This window comes from Rattus norvegicus, chromosome 1, assembly GCF_021556685.1.
Source record: "Rattus norvegicus strain SHRSP/BbbUtx chromosome 1, alternate assembly SHRSP_T2T, whole genome shotgun sequence".
Lineage (NCBI taxonomy): Eukaryota > Metazoa > Chordata > Mammalia > Rodentia > Muridae > Rattus > Rattus norvegicus.
In genome coordinates this window covers 215,315,374-215,332,879 of record NC_141534.1, presented here as the reverse complement: position 1 = coordinate 215,332,879, position 17,506 = coordinate 215,315,374, and the positions used below count along the sequence as shown (strand labels likewise).

The 17,506-nt window shown below is 46.6% G+C and overlaps 1 protein-coding gene across 1 annotated transcript in view; it reads left to right on the top strand.

Annotated features, from left to right (window-relative positions):
- Pacs1 (phosphofurin acidic cluster sorting protein 1) overlaps positions 1-17,506 on the top strand; it is a 131,967-nt gene that overhangs the window by 112,807 nt on the left and 1,654 nt on the right. Inside the window, 13 exon segments of the mRNA NM_134406.1 lie at positions 168-261; positions 5,668-5,748; positions 8,235-8,350; positions 8,490-8,625; positions 9,494-9,598; positions 9,933-10,039; positions 10,669-10,823; positions 10,987-11,097; positions 11,615-11,717; positions 12,124-12,166; positions 13,772-13,814; positions 14,031-14,166; positions 16,037-16,263. Of these exon segments, the coding sequence (NP_599233.1) occupies positions 168-261; positions 5,668-5,748; positions 8,235-8,350; positions 8,490-8,625; positions 9,494-9,598; positions 9,933-10,039; positions 10,669-10,823; positions 10,987-11,097; positions 11,615-11,717; positions 12,124-12,166; positions 13,772-13,814; positions 14,031-14,166; positions 16,037-16,263 (1,457 nt within the window).

Sequence of the window (17,506 nt, the reverse complement as noted above, 5' to 3'; positions counted from 1 at the left end):
GCCTACAACAGACAAAAGTCCTGATAGGCATCTCTGCAGATCCCTTGACCAACTCCACATCATCCTACCTAACCAGTGTCTGCAAAGCCTGAGTTGTTGATCACTCAGCCTTGTGAACTGCTTTCTGAGCCGCAGTCACCACTGACATCAACTGTTCTTTGCTGCAGGCCCTTCTTTGAGGGGATGTCTCAGTCCAGCTCACAGACGGAGATCGGCAGTCTCAACAGCAAGGGCAGCCTTGGAAAAGACACCACCAGCCCTGTGAGCAGAATGATGGTGAAAGGGTTGGGAGAGGGACCTGGAGAATTTTGGGTTCTCACTCTGGGCCCTCTGCTTCTCTTAAGTGTCACTCCTTTTGGAGCCTACAAAGCTCTTCAGTCTTCTTCCTCTGAGCCCTGGCTGGGAGCTTAGCAATCCACAAGATATAGAGCCATTCTCCGTACTCAGAACTCTCCTCTCTGTGAGGTAGCTGAGAGCATGAGGTGTGATGCATGCCATTTGGCCTAGGGTTATTCTGCCTTTGGACTACAAAAAAAAAAAAAAAAAAAAAAAGTCCAGCATAAAAGGACAAGAGGGTCTGTCCAGGAAACGGGGGAGCAATACTGTGGATGGATGTACAGTTTAGTGAACAGGTTTCAGTTTGCCTGGTGAGCAGGAGAGCTGTCTGCTATGGCTCCTAGCAGCTGACCATAGGTAGGATCTTGTAGTTGTCAAGCCCTCCTCAGGCTTAGAGAAGCTGTTCATACCTTTGTCCACAACTAAAGGTAAATAAATGGTCACCATCTATAGTTTTAGAACCGAGCTTATGGTGGGCTATTTAGAGCCATATTTTTCTATTAATGAGAGAAACTGACATTCTCCAGTTCTTGCTGTTCTGGCATCAAGTGAGGCATAGTAATTTGTTCACGGGGAGAGTACACATCTTACTCTGCAGTGGCTATTAACTGTGAGGAGATGGACTGAAGGTGCCAGGCATTCCATCTGTTGGAGAGTAGTCTCTGGCTGGCCAGGCTCCTGTGCGCGCCTTCTTCTGGGGCATCTCAGCAACCTTTCTCCCTTCTGCCACCAGGTGGCGCTGTCTCCTAGCTTATCTTTTTATTAAAGAACAGCTGGCTCCCAAGCCCACCAAGAACTGTACCTCAGATCCTAGTGAAAGTGAAAGAAGGAAAACCACGACTCATGTTAAAAATTACCCTTGGAGAAGCTTCACCTGCTACTTGCAAATCCGCATTCCCAGCACCTTTCAAGCATGTTCATAGTGGTCAGGAGCCAAGGAGACAGCATTTAGTGTGCTGCTAATATTGGGGCGTGACTCAGAACAGCTTTTCCGCACAGAGAACTGCCAGATGGTTCTACAGAAAGTCTCTGTCCGTGTGGATAAATAATTGACCACTAGAATCACTCAGAGTAACATCTCTGGGAAGAAACCCAGAGCCTGCTGAAGGGAAGATCATTGCACAGTGCTCTGTATGTGGTGAGCAATGTGCTACTGTGACAGAGCATGTGTAAGGTGTAACCAGGCCAATGATCATGCAGCAGTACGCATGGATAGGCTGTGGCATAGAAGACTGTTCAGTAAACGTTTATGACCACTAAATGAGTAAAAGGAAAAGTGTTTCTGCATCGATGGAGGTTGACTATATAGCTTGTTTGATTTGGCAAAAACAAACAAGGAAGCAGGTTTTAATCCCAGGCAGAGGTGGATCTTTTTAAGTTGGAGGCCAGCCTGGTCTACTTATTGAAACCCTCGCTTAAACAATGGAACAAAAAGCCTTTAACTGTAAGGGGTGAATTTTCCAGAGTGAATCTTAACTCTATCTTCCCACTGACTTGCTTCTTCTCAAGGCTGTTTCCTCATCTGCAACGCCTACATGGAAAACATGTGCTCTAAAAAGCCATGTGGAAATGCTGTGAGATCCTGTGGGTCAGACTTAGAGCGTATTGATTGATAGACCTACAGAAGTACAGTTCCTTAGCACATCCAGTTTTAGAGTCCCAAAACTGACAGACCATGAATGTCTTCTATGCAAGTCCTTCAAATGCTGTCTCTCTTGGCCAGACCTCAAATTCGCTTTGTTGTCTCCCTGCTGAGATTTCTATTTTGAAGAGCCCATATGTCTTCATGTGGGTGTAGAACTGTGGAATCCTTTAGTATGAAGGCACTTTGGGATGGTAGAACAAGGATGTGTTCTTAACATGGAGTAGTTAAGGTAGATTAGGGAAAGGTGTGGTTGTTGGATCTTGGGGTTGTGCACCCTATCTCACCTTGATAGCCTCTTATCCCCATTGCTAAGCACTAGTACTTTGTTTTGTTTTCAAGATTGTGTCTTACTATGTAGCTCTGGCTGTTCTCCTGGAACTTAAAATGTAGACCATGCTGGCCTAGAACTCACAGAGATCTACCTGCCCTTGCCTCCTGGAGTGCTTGGATTAAAGGCATGTGCCACCATGCCTGGCCTACTTTTTTGTTGTTGTTGTTATTATTTTTTAACTTTCCCTTTTTTTCTTTTTGTGGTACAGAGAATAGAACCCAGGGTTTTGTCTATACCAAGAATTATACCAGTTAGCTATGTCACCAGCATTGCTGATGTATTTTCTTTCTTTTTTAAAATTTTACTTTGTGTATGAGTGAGTGTTTTACCTGTATGTATGTACACCACATGTGCACCAGCTTCCCAGAGAGGTCTGCAAAGGGCATAGGATCCCCTAGAACTGGAGTTGCACATGGCTATGAGCCACCATGTGGTGTCAGGAGCTGACCCTGAACAACTGCAAGAATTGCAGGGTTTCTTTTTTTTTTTTTTTTTTTTTTTTTTTTTTTTTTTTTTTTTTTTTTCTCGGAGCTGAGGACCGAACCCAGGGCCTTGTGCTTGCTAGGCAAGCGCTCTACCACTGAGCTAAATCCCCAACCCCTAATTGCAGGGTTTCTTTTTTTTTTTTTCTTTTTCTTTTTTTTTTTTTTTTTGGTTCTTTTTTTCCGGAGCTGGGGACCGAACCCAGGGCCTTGCGCTTCCTAGGCAAGCGCTCTACCACTGAGCTAAATCCCCAACCCCAGTTGCAGGGTTTCTAAATCTCCCACTTTTAGGCCCCAAATTCGTAGAGCACTCACTTTATTACTAGAACCAGAAAGAATTTCTGCTGATACAAATTGTAACAGTTGTTGATTTTCTCAAAACTGAAACACACAATTGTAACATTATTTGGTTCTCTATGCTTGTAAGAGTAAAGCCTGATAGTGATTCAGGACACCTGCCCAAGACTCAGCCAGACAAAATGGAAGTCTGAAACTAAGAGTCTCTGTTCTCTGCACACACAGAGCCAGCGCCAGCTGGCTCTGTGTCCTCTTGGTGCAAAAGTGTTAGAGACTAGTACTTCACCTAACATGCTGAAGTCATTGAGCTACACCAGCCCAGCCCTTCAGACAGTATTGGAACAGGAACAGAAGCTTCAAGAGTCAGGAGTTTGCTCCAGTTCCTCTTTGTCACACACCTTAATGAAGCTCCTATAGAAGTGGGGAAGTAGCTATCCCCAAATGTTTCCACACTGCCATGAAAACAGTATAGCTACCTCAGGGTTGACAAGTCATGCTATCTTGAGACTGCCCAATGGAAATTCTTTCTGAACTCCCAGAGTGAGCTTCTACCTAGGTTCAACTAAGCAGGGCTTTTCTGGGATTCTGGACTGTGAGTTAATATTGGTTAATCAGTGTAAGTAGGCTGACTATGCCCTCTGGAGGTAGCCTGTTCTGTGTGGCTGTGAGTCATTACACAGGTCATGCCATTTCAAGCTCTGATGTTACTACCTCTAGCTCAAGTGTGTCAGATTTGTCTTGCAGATGAATTTAAGAGTGTTTTTCAATGGGTTGGGGATTTAACTCAGTGGTAGAGAGCTTGCCTAGCAAGTGCAAGGTCCTGGGTTTGGTCCCCAGCTCCAGAAAAAAAAAAAAAAGAAAAGAGTGTTTTTTCCAGGCTGGAGAGATGGCTCAGTTGTTAAGAGCACTGTCTGCTCTTCCAGAGGTCCTGAGTTCAATTCCCAGCAACCACATGGTGGCTCACAACCATCTGTAATGGGATCTGATGCCCTCTTCTGGTGTGTCTGAAGACAGTGACAGTGTACTCACATAAAATAAAATGGAAAAAGAAAAGAGGCCAATTGGTCGACCCCCCACCCCCAAAAAAAAAGTTGGTTTTCCACTAGGGATGGTCTGCCTCTCAAAAGACATTTGTCATTGTTTTAAGGAATTTTAGCCCAACAGGAAGGGCTACTACTAGCATCCGGAGAGTCAAGGCTAAACTCCTAAACACCATGCAGCACACAGAAGATGGAGCCCTAAATGTTAGTCTGGGTGGAAACACCCTAGCTTTGAATATAGCATAAGGAGGCGGCTTTTGTAGTCCTTGTTGGTTAGTTTACTTAGTGGCATCCTGAACTTAATTAGCCTGCCATTTCCAGCTGTATATATTTTACAAAGAGAAAGGATTTTGAGTAGTTGAGATTAAATGAGATATCCTAAGTATCTTCTTCATCCTTTGGTTCCATAGAAGAAAGAAATTCTCTGGCACCAGTGCCTCCCTAACTGCTGTACTCTGTTACCCATAACTGACTGAGATGCTTGTCTGACCAGATTTAGCAAATATGAATGATCTTGTTTGTCCTTCTGTGTGTGCTTAATAAACTCTTCACATTTATGAGAAATGCTAATAGGATAGTGGAGAACTAACTCACACCTGAAAACTTCATATGGGACCTTTTTTGCTTAATATGTTGTTAGAGGGCTGGTTTTCTGGATGCATCTACCAAGCAAAAGCATTTAACTACCATTGATATCTTTAGTCTCAAAATGAAAGTCTAAAACTGTGAGAGTCTCCCTTCTCTGAGAAGCAGAGACAGCGCCATGTGTCCTTTTGATGCAAAAGTGTCCAGATTTTGTAAATCCAACAGAAAACCACCATTTAACATCAAGCCCTTTTACCCTAGCGACGTAACTGAGAGTTGGAATGTCTGGCTCCGAGCCAGGTATGGTGGCACATGCCTTTTGCCCTAGTACTCAGGAGGTTAGACAGGTGATCTGTTGAGTTTTGAGGCCAGCCAGGTCTACCAGAGCAAGATCCAGAACATCCAGGACTACACACCAAAATCTTACCTAGAAAAAAATAAATAAACAAATGGAGTTTCTAGTTCTGCACCTCTGTATATTATTTACTTAATGTTTTTTAAAATATTTATTTTATGTATGTGTATGAGAATGTTCATTTGAGTATGATTGCCTTCAGAGGCTAGAAAAGGTATTGAATCCTTGAACTGGAGTTACAAGCAGTTGTGGACTATTCGATGGGGGCGCTAGAAATCAAACCCAGGTTGTCTGCAAGTTCTCAGCCAGTGCTCACCAAGCCATCTCTCCAATCCATACTTAATAATTTCTTAAAGTAAATTGGCCTTTCTGAGGCTGAGTTTTCACAAAAAACATCTCACCCCCTCTCAAAAGATGAAAGCCCTAAAGACTGTATGAGGTTGAAGATAAAGTGAAAGTATTTTAAGCTTCTCGGGAGACCTAAAAAGTTAGAGTGCTAGTTACTTGGATTATGAAATGATGATGATGATGGTGGTGGTGATGGTGATGGTGGTGATGATGATGATGATGTGATGATGATGATTACTATTTTACAGATGGAATTGGCAGCTTTAGAAAAAGTTAAGTCTACTTGGATTAAAAACCAAGATGACAGCTTGACTGAAACAGACACTTTAGTAAGTATGGTTTGTCTCCTGCTTGGATCATTTCAGTTTGTTTTTGTACCAATAAAAGCACAGGGAAAGCCAGGTATAATAGTGCACACCTACAATTAAGGGCACAGGCAAAGGCAGGTGGATCTTTGTTAGGTCAGGGCCAGCCTTGTAGATAGATAGATAGATAGATAGATAGATAGATAGATAGATAGATAGATAGATAGATAGATACTGACACACACATTCACTTATTCACATGCAGAGATAGACAAAGAGGAGAGGAGAGATTCATTTTAGAAAGATGTTCAGGACACCTTGAAAATTCTTCCTTAAATCTGTGGGCTTGTAAATGTCCTGTGTTTCCTTTCCCCTGAAATCTTTACGCTTGGAATAGAACCCATCCTATCAACAAGGTCCTCCCTCAGACTGGTAACCAGAAATGTCCCTTTTCTGCCCTAACTAGAGCTGACCAAATGCTACCTTGGTTTGTTTGTTTGTTTGTTTGTTTGTTTGTTTGTTTTTATCATCACACTCATTTACCTCTGAAAGACGATGTCCAATGTCTTACCCTGGGGAGCTGCCCCCTTTCCCATCTCTGTTGCCTTCTCAGTATCCAGGAAGCTAGTGGCATTAAGTCTCTGAGGGTCACTGGTCAACTTCTCCTTCAGGAGATGCTAGAACTGGCTAGGAGTGCAAGTTAACAGCCCATGAAGTAGAATGGAGTCAGCTAGGCACCGTCTCCTAAGCCTTTAACTGCTACTGTGCACCTCTAATGCTGAACACAAAGATGACATCCAGGCCTCTCTCCAGGGGAAGCACCTGTGCAAACCTGGACAAGGCTCAATGGAGGCCCTGGGAGGAGAGCTCCTCTGAGTTGGCTACACTCATGGGATACCTGGGAATGTACCCTATGAGACAGGCAAGGCCTTTTAGTGGTTGAATTGAGTCCAGTAGTATTTAGGCTTATGTTTTCTATAGTAAATAACCTCTACATTGCACATCTTGAAAACAAGAAAGCATTAAGTCTATCCAAGATTAAAACGTACTGCACTAGTACTTCATCGCTTAGTAACTGAAATAAACTCCTCTTTCCCCATTGCTGCTCATGACCAGTACTAGCAGCGATCTTTCCAAAGTGCAATTTCAATCATGTCACTTTCTGATTCTGACTCTCCAGTGACTGACCAAATCTCAAACTGAATCTTAACTTGATGTCCAAGAAAGAAGGCAGATGCATGCCATAAGGTTTTCTTATCCACGTGGAAGTTAGGTTACTTAACTGTGGAAGTGGAAAGAGGCAAGTGATAATCCAGGTGTATGGGAATGCTCTGTTTTGATTCAGCTAATGGTCTCTGGGGCTCTGTTTACATTAAAATTTAGTTCAGTAAAAAAAATTTTTTTTGTGTGTTTGAGGTCTTGAGTTCCATCCCTAGCCATGCATATTCAAAGTTGGCGCTAGGGAAATGACTCAGTTTGTCAGAGTACTTGCTTAACATTCATAGGCCTTAGCACAGCATGAAACTGGATGTAGTCGCACATGCCTATTGTTCCAGTATCTACAGCAGTTAGAGGCATAGAATCAGGAGCTCGGAGCCTAGGATATATATGACCATGTCTCACGTTTTTTTGTTTGTTTGTTTGTTTTGTTTTGTTTTTCTTTTTTTCGGAGCTGGGGACTGAACCCAGGGCCTTGCGCTTGCTAGGCAAGCGCTCTACCACTGAGCTAAATCCCCAGCCCCTTTGTTTTTTTTTTTTAAATCAAGTTTGTATTTTAGATTTAAGTACTTGTAAAAGTTATTCCTCAAGGAATGGATGCTTAAAAAACGTGAAAGGTAGACAGGAAGACGTAGGTAGGTAAGCAGGTTTCGATGTACTTGGAAAGCAGTACTTGAAGAGATGAGATTGACTTGGGGAAGTGACCCACGGTTGGGGAGTCTTCAAAGGCCCTGAAGCAGGGCAGAGCTGTTGGTGCAGTTTGAGTCATATCCTGGTGGGACTGCGGCTGTACTTTGGGAAGATGACCTGGTGTGAGCTGCAGGACTCTCTGCAGAAGGAAAGGCAAAGCTCTGAACCCAGAGGGTAGGAGGAAGCGATGGGCCTGAAAGCCAAGGAAGATGGAGTGGACAGGAGCTGTGCTGCAGATGGGAAGGAAGATTTCAAGACTCTGGCTAAGATGAGGAATGTAGACAAAAACCTCAAAACTACAGGCCTGCCCTAATGAGAAGCTAGTTCCAGGGGTGCAGATGGCAGTCCCCCTCTGAGCTCCAGCTGTGCTGCATCAGTCACTCTCCTAGGCTAGAATGCTATCCACAGAGCTGGAGCCAAAGGTGGATGGGAGCACACGGCTTCCAGCACAGGGGGACAAGAGTGTGATAAGGACACTAGAAGCCTGTGTTCCCACTCACACACAGTACTTCCAGGAAAGTGGTGATCTTCCCAGGGCTCTGTGGAGGCTCCTGCAGTTATCAAGTAAGAGGTAACATTCTTTGCCACCTTTCTTGTGGCAGGAAATCACTGACCAGGACATGTTTGGAGATGCGAGCACAAGTCTGGTTGTACCAGAAAAAGTCAAAACTCCTATGAAGTCCAGCAAAGCTGATCTGCAGGGCTCCGCCTCGCCGAGGTAACCCAGTGAGGAAGGACAGAGGCAACTGACCCTTCCTGCAGTCACACTCAGTACCAGCTACATGTTGGGAGGAATGGTGGGGCTCATGTGACTTTGGGGTTGTAATGGCTGTTAACCCTCTTCCTGATACTATCAGCAAGGTGGAAGGGACACACACACCTCGGCAAAAGAGGAGCACTCCCCTGAAGGAGCGGCAGCTCTCCAAGCCCCTGAGTGAGAGGACCAACAGCTCTGACAGTGAGCGCTCTCCTGACCTAGGGCACAGCACACAGGTAATCTTGGGTTCCTCCAGGTTCAGGACCCCTTTCTTGGATTTTAGTCTGTTTCTTTGACAGCTGGGTGGAGAATAAGGAGGGATGTTGACTTCTTTCTGGGACATCTAAGTTAGAGAAGCCACCACACTTGTTATCCTCTGCCGTGTGGAATTTGGGGTCCAGTTGAGTGGTGGTGAAAAGAACCATTAGCATTGCTCCTCTGCCAATGCTGCCATGGTTATTCCAAGCTCTTCTTAGGCTCCTCTCAACCCTGAGGTTAGTTGAAGTCGTGAGCATAAACCAGAGTTGAGGAGTGTGTGTGTCCTCATGTAACACTGGTATCAGAACCAGGGCAAGAAGCCATCCGTGCTGTTCTCCTAGAGCCAAGCAGACAAGTTTCTCTAATAAATATTATAGAAGGGCAGGGTTGGGATGGTATGGCTTCCTGAATCTGATGCTATCACAAAGCTGCAAGTGGACCTGAGACTAGAATGGCCCAGTACCTAGGGTGAGGTAATGTCCTTCTGCTTGGTCATTATTCTTGACATACCTTTGTTCCTGGGATAGTGGCCCACGTGGTGCCCGCTGCCACTCGTCCTTCTCTGCACTGCCCTTGCTGCATTCGCTAAGCAGTAGCTCACTCACCGCTCTCCGTCCTCTACCATGCTGCGCTAGAACCACGCCCTTCATATAAAGCCTCTGCTTCCCAGCCCCATAGGCTCGACCCAGAACAACCATTGTTGTGTGTTAGTGGATTCCCCAAGGACACTGATCTTCCTCCTCCTTTCCATTTTAGCCCGATCAATGGGAGACTGTCTCCACAAATTCTTTGTTACCTTGTGCCAGAAGTCCTATCTATTCCCACCTGCCCAACTTGTTCCTACAGATTCCACGAAAGGTGGTATACGATCAACTGAATCAGATCCTGGTTTCCGATGCAGCGCTCCCTGAGAATGTCATCCTGGTGAACACCACGGACTGGCAGGGCCAGGTAGAACATTGGGGGTCAAGGGGTAATGGGTCTACAGATGCTCCCAGTGTGTGACCTGAAATAGCACACAGGGAGGCAGGAAAGTGACTTTATCTGCCATCTATGCTACCTCATAGACATTGGTTCCAAGGATGCCTGGACACGGGTGACATTTGGAACCCTTAATCCTCCTCATTTCACAGTCAGCATGTTTCCATGGCGTCTGTTGTGCCCTTTTCTTACACATAACCTGAAGAGGACAGGTGCTCTGCAGCTCTCTCTGGGCCTTGCCTGCCTTCTCAGCATTTGTGGGGAGTGATGTAGCTTACCTATGTCCCTGCCTTCCCCCCTCTAGTATGTGGCCGAATTGCTTCAAGACCAGAGGAAGCCTGTTGTGTGTACCTGCTCAACAGTGGAGGTCCAGGCCGTGTTGTCTGCCCTGCTCACTAGGATTCAGCGCTAGTAAGGCTTTTCTTCCTAGGATGTTTTGTGGTTCTTCTCTTTCATCTTCCCATCTGACTTCTAGCAGTGGTAATACTCTCAGGCTAGGGAGTCACAGCTCTAATTTGTACTTGGAGACCGAGCCTGCAGCAGTGCTCTGTGCCCCTAGTAGGATATCAGCACCCGCCACCTCCACACCCTGGACTCATGCCTCACTTATACTTGCTTCATCTCTCTCCTAAATCTAAGACAAAGAAGAGAGTATAGGATTCTAAAAATATTTCATATTCCTTCCCTCTGTGGTAACATGCTATTTGTTAATGGAGCGCCTTTGTTTACCTCTCCAGGATCACCTTAGAGAGGCCTAGTATTCTCTCTCATGTGACAGCGAGTAGACTCCAAGGGTCTGGGTCTGGGCTAATTCCAGAGCTCGCAGGCAGCACCTCTTGTCTCTGTTAGCCTCTGCTTTCTCATAGACAGCTGGCTGCCCTCTCAAGCAGCACGATAGCTTGCTGCCTCCCTGTATCATTTTGTTTCTTGGCATGCTTTCCCTGTGGGTTTTGGAACTGCATGAAGTCAGAGCTTGAGGCCCACCCTGAGCAGGATCCCGAGGCCTAAATATGGTGTGTATACACCCCCTTTCTTCCCAGCTGCAACTGCAACTCATCTATGCCGAGGCCAGTCAAGGTGGCAGCTGTGGGCAGCCAGAGTTACCTGAGCTCCATCCTTCGGTTTTTTGTCAAGTCCCTTGCCAGCAAGACCCCGGACTGGCTGGGCCACATGCGCTTCCTCATCGTTCCCCTAGGTAACGTCTGGCAGCACTCAGGAGACCTCTGTCAGCAGACCTGGTTCCTGCAGCAAGGATGGGAAATGATCAGGGAAACTAAAGGCTGGACCATGGCTGGGGACAGCTGCTCCCTCTACTCTACCCACTAATAGTTTACTTTCTCTGGTTTTCCCTCTGCCAGGTTCTCATCCAGTGGCCAAATACTTGGGCTCAGTAGATAGTAGATATAGCAGCACCTTTCTTGATTCTGCTTGGAGAGACCTGTTCAGTCGCTCAGAGCCTCCAGTGTCAGGTAAGGGCCTCTAGTAGGAACCTCCGAGAAGGAGGCTTGTGGTTCCCCAGTGCAGCTAAAGAGAGTGGGGAGCAACCTTCTTCCCATTCCTGTAATTCCCAGACTATTGCCCACTGTGCAGACCCCTTTCCAGTTGATAGTTACAAATGGAGGTGTACCCTGTGTGGCCCTCTCCTCAGGGTAGTTTCTGCATCTAAAAGTAAGGAAGTCAAGTGGCTGGTATGTAGGCCAGCTCTGCTTATAGAGATGACATAGGCAATAGAGTGTCACTGATCAATCTCTTATTGAGTGAGGTAACACTGGACCAGCAGGTATCACTGTACCAACAGAGTCCAGCTAAGGTGAGAGAGGACTGTGCTTTGGTTTATGATTCCTATTTAATTCATGGCCAGCAGGATCTTAGAGTCCTTTCTTCACTTCAGTTCTGAGGATCTTGGCTTGGGACTCAGGAGGGCCTCTCTGAGGGATTGTAGGGCTGCACACCGAAATAGACACATTCTTCCTGGCTTTTCTGCAGAGCCACTGGATGTGGTGGGTCGTGTGATGCAGTATGTCAATGGAGCTACCACAACGCACCAGCTGCCTGTGGCTGAAGCCATGTTGACCTGCAGGCATAAGTTGTAAGTCTAACACTAGAAGTTCTCGAAAAACATATTGGGTCGGTTAGAGGAACCTGAGTTCTTTCATTTTTTCACGTCTTCTTATTTCACCATTCCATTTCCTGTCACAAAGGCCCTAAAGGATGTCCATGCTCCATGCCTGGGCCTTCACTACATGGGCATCAGTTATTGTCCTCACTGGTGACTGAAATCAGATGGCAGTATGAGCAGAGCTGTTTGCACAGCGTGCTCTTTGTCTCTATTCTGCGCTCTCCACTCTATCCTCAGTGAATGACCACCCTGCAGTGTGACAGAAAGTGGTAGCCTTGTGTTCTGGACCCCATTGAGCAGGATACAGTGTGGGAAGCTTATTTCTCCAGCACTCTCGCAAGCCCACTAATTGTAAATCTTTCCTGTTTCCCAACAGCCCTGATGAAGACTCCTACCAGAAGTTTATCCCCTTCATTGGTGTATGTACTTGCTTCCCTCTCCTGACCCCAGCCTCCCAACCTTCCTACTTTCCCTCTGTATAAGAAAAGGCTTGTGTGTGGTGGCATACAGGGTTAAATCCGAAACTCTGGAGGCAGAAGCAGAAGGATGTCTGTACCTTAAGCTGGCCTTAAACTTGTGATCCTCCAGCTTCCTAAATGCTAGGCTTACAGAGGGACATCCTTTCCCAAATCAAGAACTACCCCAGATTAGTTACTGGGTTCTCCTGTTTTATTATATCAAGCCCTGATTTTGGGGCCTTGGACTACTGAGGCTTACTCCACAGTGTGGCTTCTCCAGGCTCAGGGAGGAGGAAGTGGCCTCAGAAGTAGTGAAACTTGGCATGCTCACAAGTCCAGAACCAACTACCTCACAGGGATGACTTTAAAGAAGAGCTTCTCTGTTGCAGGTGTATATATTAGTGAATTAGTGAAATCCGAGTAAATTTATCTCAAAATAAAGGAAGATCCTCGTGATGCCTTTGGGGTCAAGTATATTGGACTGTGGTATTCTTCACTTAGCAATGACATGATCTCAGGAGCCTTGAAGTTCCAAAAAGCCAAAGCACTCTACTGAGAGCTGAAAACTGGTAATTCCATTCAGAAGGCATTCTGATTTCCTTTCAGTTGACTTTGGTCTCCTGTGATCTTGAAGGTCTCTCATAATCTTTACAGGGAAGAGCTAAGCAGACCTGTTTTAACTGTCCCCATCTTGAAAGGATGTCCTGAGTGATCTCATCTGGGGAGATGAGCAGGCTTCCTCCAGCCACCTAGTCAGTCACTGCCTACTTAGCCTCTGGAAAACTCCCATTGCTGCATAGCAGTCCAGAATCCCAGCTGCCACACAGGCCGGCAGTATAGCTACTGCCTTCATGGAACTAGGGATGTGAGAACACTCACCGTACTCTCAGAGTAAGTAGGCCATAGTTCAATGACAGAGCACAAGAACCTGGGTTCTACTTGCAGCTTCTCAAAGAAAAACTTACCTAACCACAAGAGCTCTCTAGCCATATTTTTTTCTGGCCACTGGAGGGCACCTTCCATCTTCTCTAGAATTTCTGAGACCCACCCTCCCCCCACCCCACCCCGCAGGGTACCTCAGATTCCAGGAAAGTAGGAAGTAGAAAAAGTGTGGCTACACCTTCAGCAGTTCACTTGTCTTGACACAGAGCCTAGCCAGCCTTGAGATATACTTAATTCCAAAGCCAATCTGGCTTTAGAAGAAATGAAATCAGGACACTGCCTTCAAAGTTGGCTCTGCCATAGTCCCCAGGGAAGGACTACCCAAGTCTCATGGGCCCGTCTCACAGGACTGGGCTTCTTTCCTTCAGTTTTATGGTTCCGTGGATGGAAACCAAAACCCCTTTATATTAACAAACCCACAGAGTATTCTTTTTCCTTTTTGGGGGGGATTGTGGGAGGGGTGTACTTTTTTTTTAAGTCCTAGGTTATTTCAGATGTGTAAAGATTTTTTAGTCATCGACAAAACACCATGTAGTTATGGTTGTACTGCTGGCCATGTGTTGATAACAGTTGGGTTGGGGCTTGCTGCCCTGACAGGACCTAACAAAAGTCCGATCTCTACAGGTTGTGAAAGTGGGCCTTGTTGAAGACTCGCCCTCCACTGCAGGTAAACTAGAGTGCCTTTGCTTCTCTGAGTGAGATCATACTTTTCCAGCCCTCTGTGATGTGATTGGCTGAATGTGCTCAAAGAAGCAGTTGAATGGGAAGCTATGGGTCATTCCTCTGAGAAGACCCTGGGACCCAGTGAAAGGGAAGCACACCTCCTGCCACCAGCAGGTCAAGGGTGACTGCCTCTGGCCAACTGTGTTTGTCCCTTTGACAGGTGATGGGGACGATTCACCTGTGGTCAGCCTTACTGTGCCCTCCACATCACCACCCTCAAGCTCGGGCCTGAGCCGAGATGCCACAGCTACCCCTCCCTCATCCCCATCCATGAGCAGTGCCCTCGCCATCGTGGGGTAAGGTTCTTCCCCAACCTGACTCCCTTCCCAGGCATGGCACACTGGCACAAAGCCATACTGGAGCACTGGCTTAGATAGAATTCAGAAACAGGTCATAAGGTGACTTGAGACGTCGAAAGAAGGTTTAGTGAAGTTTGATTCTTGCTTTGTCCAGTCGTCATGGCTGTAGGGTCAGCTGTGGTTGCATTGACATGGTAGCTCTAGTAGGCTGTTAAAGTGTTGTTAAGCTAGCTTCCTATGGGACCTCCAAGGGCAGTGGTTCTCAACATGTGAGTCATGACTCCTTTCACAGGGCTTGCCTAGGACCATCAGAACACAGATATTAGCCAGGCAGTGGTGCCTTTAATCCCAGCACTTGTGAGGAAGAGGTAGGCAGTATCTGTAAGTTTAAGGCCAGCCTGGTCTATAGAGTGAGTTCAGGATAGCCAGGGCTACACAAAGAAACCAGTCTCAAAAAAAGCAAACAAAACCAAGAAACCCAGAGATATTTATATGTTAGGATTCCTAACAGTGCAGTCCTGGGGTTGTCTGGGTTGAGTGACACCATCCTGTGTGCACTATGGTGACTTTGGCAGGTTACTGAGCTTTAGTTTCTGCTGTGTGTGCAGGTGATCTGGCCAAGTTACAGGGATATTGTGAGGCCTGAGTGGCAACAGTGACAGTGTGGGACATGCTTCCAAGTGGCACCATCTGTGCAGTTACTCGATGGGAGCCCCTGGAGCTGTAGCAGTCAATGGCTCAGGTCTAGGTTGGGCCTGCGGTGTTGGGATGGCAAAGACCTGGACACTGAGATTGCTAGGAGTGGTGGGAGGGAGAATGTTTCTTTAGAATCTCAGATTCCTAAAGTTCAGGAAGATGGCCAACAAGCTGGTTTTCTGCCATGTCTGAGGGAGAGCTAGGAAGGTGTAGTGAGGGTAGAGGACAAGGACTTTCAGGCAAAAAGAGCTAGATGTGGCCACGCACAGAACGCAGCATCTTCACTCTTCTGTCTTCACCGTTTCCCTTCCTCACCGTTCAAGAGGGCTGCATTGCCAGTGGCTTTTCAGAGTGCCCATGACAGTATCATAACTTCTGAGGAAGACATGGGCTCTAGAGCTAGAGTCCAGCCCTTCTCCTTATATTTCCTGTGATGGTCTTCTACTGTCGTGGAGGAGACAGTTTAGGAATGCAGCCACATTCTGCCTCAGCAATCTAGTACTTTTAAGCTTTGCAGGAAATCTGATTTCTCCTGTTTTTCATCCACTACATGAAAGGCTTCTATCCAGCTTGGATTTGAGGACTGGAACCAATCACTACCTTGACCTCTTTTCTCATCCAATTTAAACTTGTTTTTTAATGGAGCCACCACAATGAGGCAGAAGGAAAAGTCAGATGACTTTCATAGCCTGGGTACCTGTTGTGTCTGACGCCTCCTTTCAAGAAAACACTCTGTTTTCCCCAGGAGCTAAAATTATCACTGAGCTAAAAGTGCCATACAAAAGCAAAAAGTGCAGGGCAACATCCCTTTGACTCCCAAGGCGGCCCTGAAGCTATGGTGCTGTTTTACCCCCTGCTCCCTGCTTTTTCTCTCCAGCCATCTGCGTGCTTTGGGCCTGGGCTTGTTTGCTTGCGTGTGCACACTCTTTCACAAAGCTTTCTGCTCTTCCCTCATTTTATGGGTTTTGATTTCCTCACTGCAACTTGGGCTTTCATCTTCTCCTGTCTTTGTTCTCAGATTCTGTGTGACTGGAGGGAACAGAGCCAACTGGCTAGCCTTTTTCTCTCTTTCCTGCTCCCAAAAGCAGTCTTCTCCCATCCCTCATTGGGCTCATGTGATTAGGCACTGAGGTCAAAGCCAACACGTTGTTTCTCCATTTCACTTCTCCAGGAGCCCAAATAGCCCTTATGGGGATGTGATTGGCCTCCAGGTGGATTACTGGCTGGGCCACCCTGGGGAGCGAAGGAGAGAAGGTGATAAGAGGGACGCCAGTTCAAAGAATACCCTCAAGAGTGTCTTCCGCTCAGTGCAGGTTTCTCGCCTGCCCCATGCAGGGGAAGCCCAGCTTTCTGGCACCATGGCAATGACTGTGGTCACCAAAGAGAAGAACAAGAAAGGTAGGCTAGAAAAGACACCGGACCAACAGACCTCACTGGTCTCCCCCACCAAGGCCCCGTCCTAGGGCCTGGGCCAAAATCTGCTTCTGGATAGGATGCATGTATTAGTATGCAGACCTTCTGGATAGGATGCATGTATTAGTATGCAGACCTTCTGGATAGGATGCATGTATTAGTATGCAGACCTTCTGGATAGGATGAATGTATTAGTATGCAGACCTTCTGGATAGGATGAATGTATTAGTATGCAGACCTTCTAGATAGGATGCATGTATTAGTATGCAGACCTTCTGGATAGGATGCATGTATTAGTATGTAGACCTTCTGGATAGGATGCATGTATTAGTATGTAGACCTTCTGGATAAGATGCATGTATTAGTATGTAGACCTTCTGGATAAGATGCATGTATTAGTATGTAGATCTTGAGGTTAGCCTAGGGCCCAACAGACTGCTCTCCATCAGCTAGAGGAAAAGGTCACTGCCTTCAGGATGGGTATAGAATGGAGATGGCCACCTTCATGTTCCTCCTCCAGAGACAGAAGCCATTCCAGGGAAGTTACAAGAGCAAAAGATATGACTGCACTTCAAAACTAAGGAGCTAGTCATAGCAGTACAGATCTATAATCCCAGCACTTGGGAGGCCAAGACAGGAGAATTACAAGTTCAAGGCCATGAGCGAGGCAATGTATAAAAGGGAAATTAGAGCATCAAAGGCAAAGCTGCAGAGTACTTGTCGGTCCTGTTCTCCAAAGAGAGACAAGAACACCACCACTACTTGGGTAACTTATTGGAACATTGTAGCTCCAGATGTGTACCTGCGGCATATGTCCCTTGTGACCCCAAATCTGCCTCTACAGGAGCTCCCAGGAAGCTGTATCTCTTCCTGTGAGTGCCTCCTCTCTTCAGAGTTCTCCCAGGACCTGATCCAGGCCTGCAGCCAAGCCTACCACTGGCATAAGAACATGCCATCAGCTCAGCAGGGGCCCTCACCTCTTCCCATGGTAGACAGAGCCAGCTTGGGTTACTCCCACACTGCATTGCAGCAGTGGTACAAACATCTGCCACTTGTATCACTCAGCCACTGCTTTGGTGACCCAGACAAGGAGGCAGCCCTGCCCCAAGGTGTCCAGACACTCCCCTGGGAGAGACTTTGGAGACCATCTGGCCCTAGAGCTTTACTGTACAAATGAAGAAGGGCCCAGGCAGAAGTGCAGAATCATAGACAAAGTGGCCCAGGAATT